A 16,005-nucleotide genomic window follows, 5' to 3' on the forward strand; every position below is an offset into this window, starting at 1 on the left:
ACTACCCAAAAAACATGTGGGCGGGAGGCAGGGATGTGGGCATTTCACCAACCAAGCTTGACTGTAATGGATTATAACGCTGTAAAACTTCCACAGGAAGCAAATTCCCTTTGAGGACCACAGTGGGAATTCGGCATCAGCTAGCTATGTAACACAAATGGGAACATTTTGTGACACAATATGGAGTTCATGGAAGGGAAATTCCAAGAAAAAAACACCTGCTAAATGTGGAGAGTAGTACCCTTGGCATGAGAGAAAGTTACCCTTGACTTGGGAGAATTCAATTGTTTTTTATGTTGAATTGTCACAGTACAGAAAGTTCTTATATTGTGTTGCCAATAAGAATTAAATGTGGACAATTGCTTGCTGGGGGTCATTAAACACCACTGAAGAGTAATTGCTGGTAATTATGCATGATTATTGGCCGATGGTTCGAATGGAAGTGACTGAGCCTGTAACATGTGAGTTTGGATCAGACCTGCCACACATGTCTAAAACACACGTCTGCTGTGGCGTATCCCAGCATTCCTTGCTCGGGAGGGGATTATGACCGAGCAGAGCAAGTGTGTAGATGCAAATCGCCTTACAAATCCTCTTTCTGCTCCTTCAGTGAGAGGCGGAGTGAAAACAGCTACTTATACCATTGTACTGTGACTGCAGGAAGAGAAATATCAGCACAATCAATTAAGCCAAAGCGTAAAACCAGAAAAAATACTATTATAATCTCTGGAGATCAAGCAGAGATGTAGGGTGATGTAATATGTAAGGCAGATGACTAGGCTGCATTTGCTGGTTCATACTGGGAGATTTGGTTTTGATTGGATCCTATATTGCTGTTGAAAGGCACATAAGATTATTTTGATATTGACATTGAGTTGGTTTTGGAGTTTTTGGGGAAATGGTTACATCATGAGAACAGGCAAACTCTCTCCTGTGTGGGAGCCATAGCCATTGGCCCATTGAACAGTCATATTTCCTCTTTTCTATATTTCCTTGTACAATAGTATACTTTCATCTCAGGAAAGTTAATCTGGGTGTTTAGTTAAACATTAAAGGTTGATTTATTTCACTGACTTGGTTAACATGTTAAATTTTAGTTTGACAGGTTAACATTTGCTGATTGGGAGAAGCTTATTGGTGGAACTAGGAAGAAACATTTTGAAAAGAAATATAGGTATGTCTTTGCACACAGAGATGCTCAAGTTGTCCTGTCTGGAAGTGAATGAGGATCATTCTTGCTCTTTAGTCTTTTGTGGGCAGCAGGAACCTGTGAGCTCAGGATGGGTGGCACACATTTCCAGATGACAAGTTTCTCAAGAAGAGGATTTATCTGAACTGAGGAGAGTGCAATCAGCTGAGACCCAAAACTGTTTTTTTAAAGCCTCACTCTTGTGCAGCCCTTTTCCTGGCAAAACTTGATATGAATCCCCAATGGACGTAACATGTACGTAAAATTCAGACAAAAGCAGTCTTGTAAGACAAAACACTGCATACTGGGTAAAAAGATTGTTCATACTTAACATTTGCTCAATGTGTGTTCATTTTAGACTTGATCTTTCTAAATAGAACTATTGAATGATAGGGAAATAAATTTTCAGATAGAATATTTTTGATAATGGGGAGTTTTTCCAAATGTGGCAGTTGAGGGGTTACACTATGCACATGCTTAAAGCATTGATAGCCCACGCTCATTACTTATTTAAATACTTCATATATTCATCATCCTCTAGTTATACTGATTGCTGAAAGACTAAAAACAGAAACCAGCCCTTTTAAATGCTAATCTGTAGTCGTGCTGTGCACCAGGATGAATCCTGTCTCCATCCAATGAATTTAAACCTGTAAACAGTAACACTGCATAGTTCAGTCTTGTAGTTGCTCACCTGCTCCACAGATCGGGCCGTTCTTAGAGCAACAGAGAGCGAGTCTCTCCCATTTCTCCTGGATTAACCGAATGGCTCCCTGGCGGCAGCCCATCATAACTGCAGTTCAATCTGCACTTACCGCAACAGGTTTTCCCCCATGAGTGCCATTGTCCTTAAATAGTTTCCTAACATCATTAAAACCAACTGCGTTAAACTGTTCTCAATTTATGCTCTTCTGTGTATCCTACATTGGTGATGAGTCCTTTGCTGTTGCTTGTAGATCAGCGTTTCCCAGTTATACATTAATTTATTTTCCCAGTAAATGAAATCAATTTCTTTTATGCAGTAATAATGTATTTATTCTGTGGTTTCAGAACAAGCCTGGTATGTATCAATATTTGCCAATACATGTGGGCCAGGAGGAGGTTTTGCAACAAGGAAAGTGGTAAGAACTGAGGTGTTGTAACAGGTTTACTGGAAAGCACGAGCCCATAGAATTGTATGGAAAATCCCCTTACCTGTAAGATGGTGTGAAGATAAGAACACAAGGACCCGTGCTGAAGTTATAATTGGAAAGAAGACATTTTTCAGAAAGAATGTGAATGTAGTCACAATGTCTTCTAATATAGCCCCTCTAAAAAATAACTTAATCCCACTGTCACAGCATTGTAAGAACATTACAACAACGTTATGAGTTATGTTATGAGTTGCGTTATGAGCATGTTAAGTAAGATTTACAGTGTGGGCCTATGTGTATCATTAACTTTTCTTGGGAGATGGTGTTGGTGAAATATATAGAGTAGTTTTTGAGACCAATTACATAGTCAAACAGTTGAGCCACATTCATGATATTTCTGACTGTTTATGTGAGCAACATCAGAACTGAGTTGTTTTGTGTACAGTATAAGCATATCCCTGACCTGTTTAATGATTAGAACAAGCTATTCAGCTCAAATTGACTTCTCATTTTTCCTGTAGTCGAGAATGTATTTCACACTGTGTCAGGCCTGGTCTTGATCAATACAAAATCCCTCTTTGTAATTTATGCGTGATATCTGGAAGCAACACTATTTGCTACAGTAAATATCCCAGCATCTTATTTGCCTTTTTTATTGCCTCAGCACAAGTCTGGCCCCATATATACATCTGTCAGCTATAACACCTAAGTCTTTTTTATACTCGTTTAGGACCCCTATAAAATAATCCTGCCTTATATTGCTATTTCCCCCATATAACCTTAAATTGAGCAACCTTACATTCTTATTGCCCACAAATAACCTCAAATTAATGTTAAATTTAATATGAAGTGAGCTGAATTTTGTGTCAGTGGCAACTTTAGATTTTTGGTGACTTTTGGTAACTTTAATTGTTACTAATTACTAATGTAATTAGTAACTGTTACTGTTACTAATTTATTTCTCAACATAAATAGTGGTGGATCACAAAGGGGGCTCTTACAAATAGATCTCCCAGAGTAAAGTTGGCAGTGCTGTCGTCTCGGCTGATAATTCCACCTGACAGTCTTAAATACCGCTCCCAGCTCGGATCACACCGCTCTGTGTACACCACTTTCTCCCTGTCAACAGCACGCTGGGCTGGACTGTATCAATCTCTCTGATACTCCTGGAGGAAGGGGGCTGAGACACCCTGCAACACAGAGTGTACATTGTAGAGTGTGGTGTCAGCAGGCGCCCAGCCCAAACCAAACAAGATAAGAGGCGGATGGTTGCTCATTAACCTTTTAAAAGAGATGTCCCGAATGTCTGATTTCCCTGTTACGCAACATCCCGCCCTGACATTTGTGTTTTCAGAACAGATATGTGTGTACGTATTTCATCGTCTTTGTGTAGTGTCTTAAATCTCTCTCTGAGCAGAGCATATGGGTACTGCACTCTGTGGGTGGTATTCCTTTTCCTGCCAGCCTCGCCTCTTAAACTCTGAAACCTCACCTCGTAAACTGTAGAATCAGAATGCGTTCTGCTGTGTGTTACCTTTCTCTGCTGGTGATAACCGACTATGATCGGTTGTAGGGGCAGTCATTTGTATGCAGGGCTGCCTGTTGGCTCGGAGTCAGTGAAAACAATAGATGCCACCACTTTTGACACGGCCATTGGCAGGTCCACCAAGGTCAGTTTCGTGCTTTTGCATAATTTGAATAATTTCTTTGCATAATGTGTAGAGATCACTGAACGCTACAGTAGTGATTGCTACATTGTACCTCTTTTGAATTCAGAAAATTTGGTGACGCAAAGCCGTTCTGATTTCTGAATATGGCAGTCCTTCATTCATAATGACTGGGACTTTTGAAAGCATGTGAGAGCCTTTTGTTAGTATAATGATCATTAAGTAGCCTAGTGGTCTTGCTGTGGGGTGGAGTATATCGTGCTTCTGAAAATGGCCAAGGGAAATGGTGAATTTGCATAGAGATGTTGTGATTACGAAAATGCAAAGTGTATTGTGGAACAATGGTGCTTAAAGATAAGTTCTCTGATACCTTGAAAATCAGATAGTAGCTCACTGATTGCGTTTAGGGACTCCACCATAAACTCAAGTGACAGGTTGCTTTGAACTATGGGCAAAGGCAGAAATGTAGAGCTGTTTTCAGTATAATGCATTGTTTGTGAGACAATTTGTTCATCACAAGGTTTTCCTGTTTCTTATTGACCGATGTGGATGGCATTAATGTGTGCATTTTGAATCTGGTCCAAGCCCCACAAGCTACACAGGTCCATATTCCTGCTTCGGCAATTTGGAATTTAGTCAGGTGCACAAATACAGCGTGAAATGCATGAACTGGAAATACGCCTTTCAAACTTCATCCAGTCATGTATTCCAGAACACGTGCCACTTTGAAGATAAGACAGTTATGCTTGAGAGTCAAAGGGAGCAAATGAAAGTGTCAAACACATTTGGCCCTAACTTACTAGTGGTTTCACTTGCTGTTATAACAAATTCCTGATTTATTTTGATCTGAAATTTAAAAATAAATCGTCAGGCTCTTAATTTTGTTGAGTAATTTTGTGGAATTGTTAATTGTTCATTTGACGTGGACTTCGTGCTCCAGATTGATGGAGCGGTTCTCCTAACGGAACAGCGGAGGCCAGTGAGGGCAGACCGGCTGCTCTCGGCCTGACCCACATAGAGACAGCACGGCATCAATCATTCATGCCTGTCACTCAGGAGGACCTGGGAGGTCCGCTTACGCCTCTGTCATTAGCCCTCGTCTCCTCCACTTCCTCCCGCACCTGAGTGAAGGTCAGGCGCTGCCGTGCGGAGTGAGGAGCATTTGAATGACCTTTAGGTATGTTTCCAGGTGACTTTGTCGCTGACGGGTCAGTGTTTTGCATTTGAGAAGCTAGCTGATGAGAAGCGATTATTTGGCCCGACATAAGACCTTTATTCATGCAAACAACCTGGGCTGCATTTTTTCCATTGGGCTCACAGAGTTGGGATTGGTTGAGCAGTCACCTATTGTATAGGATGGAAGTGAGGAAATGAGAATATGTGAATGTTTATTTTGGGATTACCCGACTGCAAAGCACCTTGTTTTATGGAATAAAACTGTAGAAACAGACACAATACAATATACCTAAAGGCAATTACAATTTTTTGAACAAGTAACTGGAAATGCCATTGTTTCAATTGTGTCATTACAGTCGAGCTACATTATTGATATGTAATTTCACATAATCAGATGTACAGCTGTACATTTCTTTCAAGAACAATATCCTGGTATTATTTACAGGGATAGGGAATTAGTTACTATCAAACAAAGGACTATTGACCAGCTGTAACCTTTAATAGAATATTGACCAAGATATTGTCTCTTGTGACTGTTTCAGATGATGAGCATATGGAGCATATGGAGTCACACCATTCACATGATCTGACTCTGTTTCCACATCTTGAAGCACTGTGAGCATGTGACAGTTCACAGTTTAGCCATATACTTCCATTTATGTCTCATCTGGGGTTTGCAAGTTCAAATCCAGGCACAATAAATTTTGCCTTTGCTTCTGTCATTTACTCGGTTTAACATTTTTGACATTTACATATAGATGCTACAAGAATTTATGTAGTGCCCTTTACCAGAATCTTTTCAGTGCCAGTTATTCATATGTTAGGTTTTCTAGGTTTTCTTCCCTGAGAGACAACCAGTTTACCCTGCCTGCATGTCTCAATTCATAACCTATGAGACAAATTGTCAAAGCAGCTGCTGCCAGTAGGCAGACTGACCTTCTGAAAGCTTTCATGCCCCAGTAGCGTTAGGGCCTTCAATCTCCATAGTGACGTCCAAGCAAGGCCAAGGCCTCATGCCCAAACAAAGGCATTCCTGGAAGGGCTCCATTTGGGCCTAGGCCAGTTCCTGTAGGCCTCAGAAGCCTCCAGCTAACAGTTACCAGCGTGGCTGACCTAAAGGAGCCACTTCATGGGCGGCCTTACCCTTGTTTTTGGGATATCTTCCTAATCATACAAAAAGATGTGCTGTGCCCATTTTCTGGAAGGTTCCATCTGAAATGGAATTGATCAATTGCAGGAAGAAGTGCTGCGTTTAGAGACCATTCTGTGCATTAGGTGGGTAGATACAACAATAAATAGGTTACATACAGCAGGATTCATATCAATTAGTCCACTTGAATATACTGTTTTTGACAAAGGAACAGTTGCAGAGCAGTTTGCAGATGGCATTAACAGGCAAGTCATGACATATATAACAGGAAAGAGACAGAAAAATAAGGCCGATTACTCAATGCCAACACAGAACAAATCATCTATAGTGATAATATGAAAATATGGTCTGTGGACTAAGAGCTGTCGTTCTGCAACATGTTACAACTGTATATAGGACTGTATCAAAAGCAGGATTTTTGCTTAAAAGCATGACACAAACCATGTTTCTTTTTTTGTCCAGATCTGAATATTTGCAGTTTCTGACCTCTGGCCCTGTAGCTCAAAAGTCCTGCCACCTGTCTTAATTGTAGGATTTTTTCCCTTTAACATGTATTATTTGGCAAAGTAACCAGTATATTGGAAAAGATGACATCTTCATAAACTTATAAGGCCTTTCCCTTTAAATCTCAGAAGCTCAATCTCTTTCACCTGTCCCCATTTAGCTGTTTAAGTCTGTAAAAACATTTTCATTGAGGGTAAAAGAAAATTGATTATTTTAAATCCAGGATAAACACTCCACTCAACTCATATCTTAAGACACCTCAGGCTTGAATTTTTCACTTACAAGAAATTAAGTGGAAAAACTAAGTTACTCCAAAATGATCTGTGCACCGTGTAAATGAGTGAGTAGGAAACTTCGACCCAGGCCGTCTAAACACCGTTTCCCCGGTTCAGTCCGTTTCCATGGCAGAGGACACATCAACAGGTGATTTGACAGAGATGAAGCGGCTGTGGGATTAGCCCCACCCCTCCCGGAGATCAGGGCGAATCACCCGCTGAGTGGCAGGCCCTTTCAGCCTGCGAGAGGCTAATTTTAGACCTGGCTCTGGGCCTTTTCCTGCCACCAGGAAGTAAGTTGATTCTCTCCGTGTTGGCAAAATACCTCCTGGCTCGACCATTAACTGGGTGTTGAGATATGTGCTTTGGCCTCTCTTTCAAACAGGGGTGGAGCACATGTAACTCATATAAATGAGTTATGTATTTTGAAAAGAAAAAAAAAAAAGATGTTCCATACAAGTGCTATATGGATGCAGGATGTGTATTTCTAAAAATACAATGACTGGGTAATTTTAAATGAGGTGTTTGTAGATAGGCTCCCTGTCCCTGTGTTATTTGAGGTTGCTGCATTGTTTGTTACATGTACCTCCTCAGTATCACCGCCAGCTTATCTGTCCCAGCATCTGCACAGCAACTGTAGCAGAATCACATTTGTTCTCTGTGACTCATTTCTTGGAAGCATCTGATCCTTAAGTATATGCTCAGAGTAAGTAATTAAAAATCATTTTGTCTTAATTCACTTGGGAAAGCATAAATAATAGGTCTGCATTGGTGTGTGCCTGTGACTGTGGTCTCTATAAGCATTCTTTTATCACTGGTTCTTATAAGCAGGATACACTGTATTGCGGATCTGAAGTTGTGGGAAGGAAAGGTATGGTCAGGTCATTGTTGAGGCCCCTTTGTGGTGCTGGTGCAGTAATGAGCAGGACAAAGTGGAGGTAACAGAGGTGTTAGGGTGGGGCTGAGTTCTGTTTAGTTCACGGTAGCCTTAGTTGTCAACACAAAATGAAGTTGACCTAGTCCATTATCATAACAAGAATTACAACTCATCAAGCTGAGCATGCTGAGCATGATTGTAGGTAAGTTCTGTATGGGATCTATATATTTATATACACCTGGTACATACAAGATTTGGCACCTGTTTTCAATATGTTTAATCTCACTAATGTATATACACTGTATGTAAATCCTCATATGCACAGATGCATGTCTTCTGTTATTTGTTTCAAAGGTTTTTTCTGATTTTTTTTTTTTTATCAACATACATATTCCTGTATATTTAGTATATGGGGGTAACCATGTGAACTCTGCAGACATGGTCTCAAAGGCCATGTGTGCGTTGCATGTGCAAATGCAGTTCTAAGGGTTAATAGAAAAGCTGCCAGCGCCGTAACACTGTAAACAACAGCTAATTATGTTCCTGAGCCATATTAATCAATGCGTTGTGTATTACTTATTCATTTGGCAGATGCCTTTGCCCCGAGTGATTTTCAGTGCAACAAAGAGGAGCGCAAAAATACAATAGTTGAGTTAAATGGCAGCGTGTTAATGCTGACAGACAGCACCTGAGGCTGAAGATGTCTGAGCCTCCAGACGTGACATTAAGCAGCTTCCCAAAGCCCAGTCATCCTTCTAGGTAGCGCATGCTACAATAATAGCAGCACTCAGTCTGTGATGAGGCCGGGAGCAGCCGTAGGAGGGCTATAGGGCCGCTATACGCTGCAGGCCAGTGCATGTCCCCTGTCCTGATTTTTGTGGTTCCGCTGTCTTCCGTTCCAGCTCGCGCCCGGAGCCCCTCGGAGCTGTCACTTCATCGTACGTGTAACTGCCGCTGTCCGCGTCTCGGATCTGTCTTTCCACACCCACCACAGAGTCGCTGCCAGCGCTCCCTGCGGCCAGCCATCAATCAGCGGCTTTAAATCGAGTTTGCAGCTGATGCGGCCAAAACCCGCCGCCGGCTACGTTAATCCGGCCTGCGATGAGATATTCCGCGCGCGTGCGGGAGGAGGGAAACTCCCGTGGGGCTATATTTAGGCGGAGCGATGATTCCGTTCAGGCTGATATCATGTGGAAATCACTGGATACGGAGCCGGCGGGCGAGGCCGTGTGCACGAACGATCTTATCGCGTCCACCTCTCGTCGGGCTTTCAGCTGCACCAGGTGTTCCTGTAAAAACAGTTAACGTTCACGGCAGTGGAAAGTGCCAGGCCTGTGCCAGAGCTGATTTGCGTATTTTGTGTGTATAGAATTGAGGGAAATTAATATACGTGTGGAACAAATGTCTGCAGGCTTAAGGATGTTTTTTTATTGCCCCATGTCTATTACATCTGATAAAGAGTGCTTTGTTGAAGGTTGTACAACCCCAAAACAGCTTTACTGTTCCAAGAAATTTATAACTGGCGTCTTTTATCCTGAAAATGCAAAGGTTCCTGTTTTTATAAGCAGACTCCACAGATCGTAAGGAACAAACATTGCAGATTTGTGACCTGGTTTGAGTCTATGGGAAGATGGCTTCAGTGGAAATGTGTTTCTGTAACACTTCAAATTCAAAACAGATGGTCATTATGAACCAGAAACACTGAATTAACTCACAAATAGCCAAAATTGCAAAGTTCCATATTTGTAATCAGTTTGAACAGTTGTTGAGACTATCCCCCAAGACCCATCCCTATCAGTCTGATGCTTCCACATAAGAGGAGAAGTGTCACCCTGTGTGGTTTTGGATGATAAAAAAACCCTTTGTAATTTGTTCCTCTGAAAGATGGACTCCAGCAATGCATTCTGGGTAAATATACCCCACTCATGAAGAGACAATAAAATAGCCTGGGAAAAGTAATCACAGGACTGTATGGTACATAGAGCAGCTCCGTGCTGATGATGGGGTCTGTATCCCAGGGTAATAGACTTCCACCACTGCCGGTCCAACTTACATCAGACCGAGTCCAAACACTGTCAGGACCTAATAAATAACCTCGGGGACTCTTTTGTACGGAGGGCTTTTAATTTCAGAACCTCCTCCAAGATTGATTTAGGCATTCCCCTGTGAATCCCAGGCTAGTTTTAATCATCTTTTAATGACTGCACGGGATGTAATGACTTGGTGTTACTGTGGGGGCCTGGAGAAGCGGTCTCGGGTGGAACTGGTGACTCTGGTGGGGGGGGGGGGGGGGGCAGAAGCGCCTTTGCGGTGGCCCCGTACATGTGCCTGTACAGACACGTGTACCCTCGCTGTGAGGGCGTCCCACCTCCATTGCCTCCTCAAGCAGCTTGTCTTTTGAGCTGCTCAAGAACACATCTGAACGCTCAGACTGAGTGGGTAAAATTTAGCTGTTAGTTGCCTGAGTAAACTCTTAGCAGTGTTGAAAACTACAACAAAAACTAAAACGCCGAATAAGTGTTATTGGTTGAATGTTGAAATACAGTGGGTTATTTGTGCCTATTTTGTGTCTATAATCGGACAACAGACCCTTGCGTTAGACTGGAAGCAAGATTTTTTTTTTATATATTTTTTGGGGAAGTTACAGTGCCAGTATCAGACTGAGACAAATCAACAAAAGCTGGCTGAGGTGGCAGACAAAGTCCATGTTGCACAGAGTACCATGCCATAGTAAGGGACACAATACAGACGCACCACTGTGTACGTACACAAGCCTGCGTATGCCAAACAGGCCAGTGCCCCCCTGGAGCCCATGGCTGCCTGAGTCAAGAACAGCTTTCGGGTTGATGTTATCTAACCACCACAGACCTCGATCCAATCGCAGTGGAAGGCCAGGCCAGAAGCAGCTGAGTCAGGGAAGCACAACGTTAACACCGTACTGATGAGGCGCAGTGAGCCTGGCCAGTTTGTCTAGGGCAGGCAAGGTCAAAAGACCCTGTCTGCCCTTATCTAAGAGTGGAAAATGTGTGCCCTCGGGGCTCGGAGATGGGAGGCCTCCTTTCACATTCGCTGTGGGGAGAGCACGAGGAGAGATCATGGGATCGAGTGATAACCTGTTTGTTTTCTTGTCTGATGTGTTGACAGTGCCATTAGCAAGAGCCGTGTGGTACAGGGTGCACTCAAAGCACGCTGTCGTTTCCCTGCCAAAAGCCGAGCCGAGCAAACATGGCCGACGGCAGTCTGTAGCAGTTGGTGTTGCTGTTCAGCCATCTTGTGAAAGGGGTGGCTGTTGTCCTTGTCACAGAAGAGGTATGAAAATTCTGAGGCAGAGTGTATGTGAATGTTATTCATTTCAAAATGCAGGCAAAAATGTTTGCTGCTGTCAGAGACCAACCCTAATGCTGCACCCGCTAAATCCAACATGCCTTATGTTTAAACGCAGCTACAGTGCAGCACAGGTTACCCCACCTACTTATGTTCAGTCTGACAACTCTTATTTGGGTAATACCCAATGAGCTTGTGGATGAATAAGATCTTACCACAAACGAACACAGTGAACACAAAGCAGGCTAAATGTGAAAACATCTGATCAGTTCTGTATTAGTGTGGCAGGTCCAGACTTTTCCTTAACAAGGAAGAAACGTGAGTTCACATCCTTAAATGTGGATTAATTTGTTAATTTTCATTTGAAAAGAGAACTCTTCATGATCTGAACAGGAAGTAGAAAGCCTGAAAGCCTCTCTTTGTGAGCTGTGGAGCAGATTGGTTTGGATACTTCCTCGCTGGGAACTTTGTTATGCTTTGTCTGGCAGCGTTTGTTCAGATTATGGGGCGATTAGATGTTCTTGCTGCAGTTCTTTGCTTGCATTGTGTGATGCGATCATTGCACTGCCACAACCTGCTCTATTTCCTTGCCTTGTCGGAGCAGTGATATAGACACCTAAACCCGTACCCTTACTGATTAAGAGGAAGAGACTGCAAAGCCAGATTTCTTCTAATTGGTCTGTGGTTGATTTGGGAGGCTGTCTATAGTCTTGAATCAATTGATTTGAATGGGGAGGCTTTGCCCTTCAGTCCCAGGGAGATTAACCAGAATGTATGTTCTCTTAAGTCCTCTGCCCCCGCATCACCCCCTCTGTGTCTCTTAGCGGCTACCCTCAGCCTCGTTTTAGGCACACCATCCTCGCCCCTTTCACCTGATGACCTCGATTCAGGCCTGAGCCTTGCCCTGTGAGACAGATGAGTTGCGCTGAGGGGATTATCGGACGGGCAGGGAGATCAGCACCAGTAGACCCTTAAGAAGTGTCAACGGCTGTCTCCACCAATGGGGTTTGAAAGGTGTTCTGGGTAGTGGAGGTAAAATATCTGACAAGGCATCCCAATAATGAGACAGCAAGCATTGTCAGGCACTTATACCTTAAAACATCTGGACCTTATATCTGTGATACCTTAAAAGTCAAGAAAACCCACCGCTTTTGTCAAGTACTAAGAAAAGGGAGAAGGAGGGAAACAGAACAGCAGTTGTCTGACTTTGTTTCCCAGCTCAGAGGAGACGCAAGGTCAGGTGTGCGGAAAGGGCAGCCGATTGCAGAGGCACCGCTGAGTCGTTTGAAGTTGCAATTAAAAGGGAAGTGTTTGCTCTGTGAGCTGGCACCACTGCTCAGACCAGCATTACCAGACTCTTCGGAGCAGCGTGTCTGTGTTTTACCAAGTCGGGAGGGCTTGTGTCCCCCAGCTGAGGGCGTGGTGTCACGGTCAAATTGGAACAGCTCTGCCTGCATGTGGGACACGCCTCTTTTGTAGTGGAAGAAAAGACGGCGCACCACCGAAGAGCAAGTAATGACACTGCCATTTCTGTCACTGAGGGTCCATTTTTTCTTTTCTTTGGTGAATTTCAGCACCTCCTGGTTCATTAAATATACCCCAAAAAGTGGGCTGATTTTTCTTACTGCCTGCTGAAATATCAAAAAATGCAGAGATCCTGCAATTCAGTCATTAATTTATTCTATATATATATTCTATATATAGTATTAATTGTATAGTACTAATCTATATATAGTATTAATTAGACATCCTTTCTTGTCATGCTCGCTTCATTGCACCACCTAATCCTTCTCAGAGCCACTGAATTATCACAGGTAATTTACCGCGAAAAATATGCCAGCTTGCCAGCAATTATCATGTTCAGTCAGATGCCTCTGATTAGGCAGTCACAGATTGGAACAACCCCTCTCAGCAATCACAGCTTTGAAACAGCTAAAACTCCTTGAGAATGGAAAACTGAACCACATGCCACTTGGAAATAGCTTGAAACCTGTAACCCGGTCTTTAGTCGTCTGACCACAACAGTTACACAGCCTATCAGGACAGGAAGGTGGTGATAATTATTATTACCATGGCAATGAAGGGAGCACTGTAGTTTCTGAAACGTTTAGGAGAGAAGCAAGCTTTATAGCTTTATGATTGGTATCAGCACTCTTTCTTCATCAGTAAAAAGTAGATATGTGCAACAGGACTATATTCACATACCTTTTTGAATTTTGTAAGGGGACAGTATGGAAGCAAGCTGCTGTAGATAAGTGCGCCATCTAGTAATAATAATAATAATTATGAATCATTCTCTTCATGTACTTAGTCTTCATGTCCTTCATGCACTGTGTAGTGTGTAACAGGAGTCTGGAGCATTAATGATTTCACTGGTGGCTTTGTTGTTGCTGCTGGTAATGAGTTCAAGCATTCATCAAAGCAGAAGATCCTGTGGCGAATCCAGTGGCCTTCCTCTGCTCTGCACGTCCTGGTGTTACGTTATCCCTTCTGTGTCGTGCGTCCCTCAAACCTGTGTGGACACTACTGTTGAGAGGAGATGGAGATGGAGACCTACAGATGCTGTTGACTGTACTGTAGTTGCAAGCTGAGTCAGCTGTATAGCAAGATGCCCTCCCTTGGTCTTGGACGTTCTTGGCTACCAATGCAAATGTGACACAGCCCTCATGTGACCTGGAGTTTTGGCTTTGTCTTGGGGACCTGCTGCCTTTGTTACAGCAAGCTGCATCCTTATCTTTGCCTTAGCATTTAAATGGGACTGATTGTGATACAGAGAGGAATGTTTTATATGCTGTTAGTGCACCAATGCATTGTAGGGCAGGGTATAAACCATGAAAAATCTTGTTTTGTTGCCCATTTTGCAAGGAGTGTTTGTATAAGCATTTAGGAGCTATGCTTCCCACTTGAATCTTCATAGGACCTTCATAGGACTATACTTACTGTACTTACTGCAGTACATAGGGCATTACAGCAGGGTGTTGCAAAATTTGCAACCTAATTCATTTCAAGTGAATTTTGTGCCCGTTAAGAGTAGCCATTTGTTTGCTGTATTCTTTCACTCCTGCTCCACTGTCTCAACAGGTAGTGTAATTCCTGGAATAGAAATCACTCATGTAAAAGAGTAAATAGTGGGTTCAAACAGCATTACTTTTTATTGGTGGGCAGATGAGGTTTTGATTTAGGTCAAAAGCTGTGTTGAATGGATGTTTGATTGGCTGTAATTGTGTTTAATTTGTTTGTTCCAGATAACTCCTCTGTGAGGCTCAGAATGAATGGCTACACTCCTCCTTCCTACCCCTCTGGGGGGTTTGGATCATACACCTCCCAGATAAAGTGAGTACTCTGTTCTACAATAAACTCAACTTATAAATCCCTAGTATGAACAACAGTCAATTATAATGAGCAAATGCTTTAAGGCAAGTTGATACACACCCATGTTTTAAACACTTTCTCTGAAGACTGAGAATCAAAGCAGTTTTGTGCAAAAGTGAAAGCAAACCAGTTCAAACAAACCAAATCTCCCAACTGAATATTGAATATTGTGAATAATAGTGAATATTGTGTTCTATTATAAACTCAACTTACCGGATATCCCTGGTGCCCCTGGTCATTTATATTGAGCAAATGCTTAAGGGCAAAGTGATCGCAAACAAACTGAAACAAACCAAGTGTTTGTCAATTCACTGTAGCTGTACTTTACATTGTAGTTCATCTATTGCTGTAAAAGTCTTGCTAATAATATGTAAGGTTCATCTGGTGGGCCAGACTTTTAATTTGGTGAGCATCTTTTTATAACTGGAGTTTGTTTACTAAAATGCTTGCAGGGCTTAGGGTAATATTAGCCATTTAGTAATATTACAGGTGTTGTTCTTCACCTCTTTCTCTTTGTTGTTCATTTCCAATATTAATAGCCTTTCAAGGGAGGGCTGGTCAAACACAATTCCCTATTAACACCATAATGGTCTGATATAATTGTCTCTCCGCAGCGGGCTCTTGGTGAACAGCTGGTCCCTAAGCTAAGACATGCTACAGTTTAATTGAGCCCATCTATTATTTAACCAATTAGAACACGCCGCAGAATCAGATCAGCTAATATCAGGTATCAAGCAGCTAATTAACACTGAGGACATTTGAGCTCTCGCTGTGTTGGGGGGCACTCACACGCTTTGTGTTTAAGAAAGGGCAGGCGATGAATGTGGTTTGTGGCAGTCACGTGTCAGTACCGACTCTTCAAAACCTCTGTCTTTCACACAGTGGACACAACTCCCAGTCCCCCGACCTCCTTGACAACAATCCGCCTGCTAGTTCCAGCGCCAAGGCTCTGTATGGTATGTAGCAATATGAGTTATTCATTATAGTCAACATCAGTTGCTGTCTTGCCAGACAATGTTGCTCTTAAAAGTTAAGGGAGATATTCTTTTGGGGAAATGACTGTTTAAATTTGAGATTTGACATCTTAGTGTGGTGACAAGTTCATTGTCCTAATCACTGTACCAAACTGTGACCAGAGACTGTTCATCACTGGCGCGAGAGTGCAATCTGTGTTCCTTCCTGTCCTTGTTGAAGAATTCCAGCTGCAGCCCAGGGAGTTCCTGTGATGGCCACACTGTGATTAATGAGGAGCGGAAAAGCCTGGGATGTGTTTGGATTCCGCTTGATTGGCAGTTACAGAAACTCTGCAGATACCCTTGGCAGTCAGGGTCAGAGTTA

At 42.7% G+C, this 16,005-nt stretch overlaps 1 protein-coding gene across 1 annotated transcript in view; it reads left to right on the forward strand.

Moving 5' to 3' along the window:
• The window catches only part of LOC118771838 (epidermal growth factor receptor kinase substrate 8-like), a 60,028-nt gene that overhangs the window by 21,879 nt on the left and 22,144 nt on the right, over positions 1 to 16,005 (forward strand). Inside the window, exons 2-3 of the mRNA XM_036519936.1 lie at positions 14,541 to 14,628; positions 15,550 to 15,623. Coding sequence (XP_036375829.1) covers positions 14,564 to 14,628; positions 15,550 to 15,623 — 139 coding nt within the window. The 5' untranslated portion in view covers positions 14,541 to 14,563. The remainder of the gene's footprint in view (positions 1 to 14,540; positions 14,629 to 15,549; positions 15,624 to 16,005) is intronic.

This window comes from Megalops cyprinoides, chromosome 25 (genome assembly GCF_013368585.1).
Source record: "Megalops cyprinoides isolate fMegCyp1 chromosome 25, fMegCyp1.pri, whole genome shotgun sequence".
In the NCBI taxonomy this organism is placed as follows: domain Eukaryota; kingdom Metazoa; phylum Chordata; class Actinopteri; order Elopiformes; family Megalopidae; genus Megalops; species Megalops cyprinoides.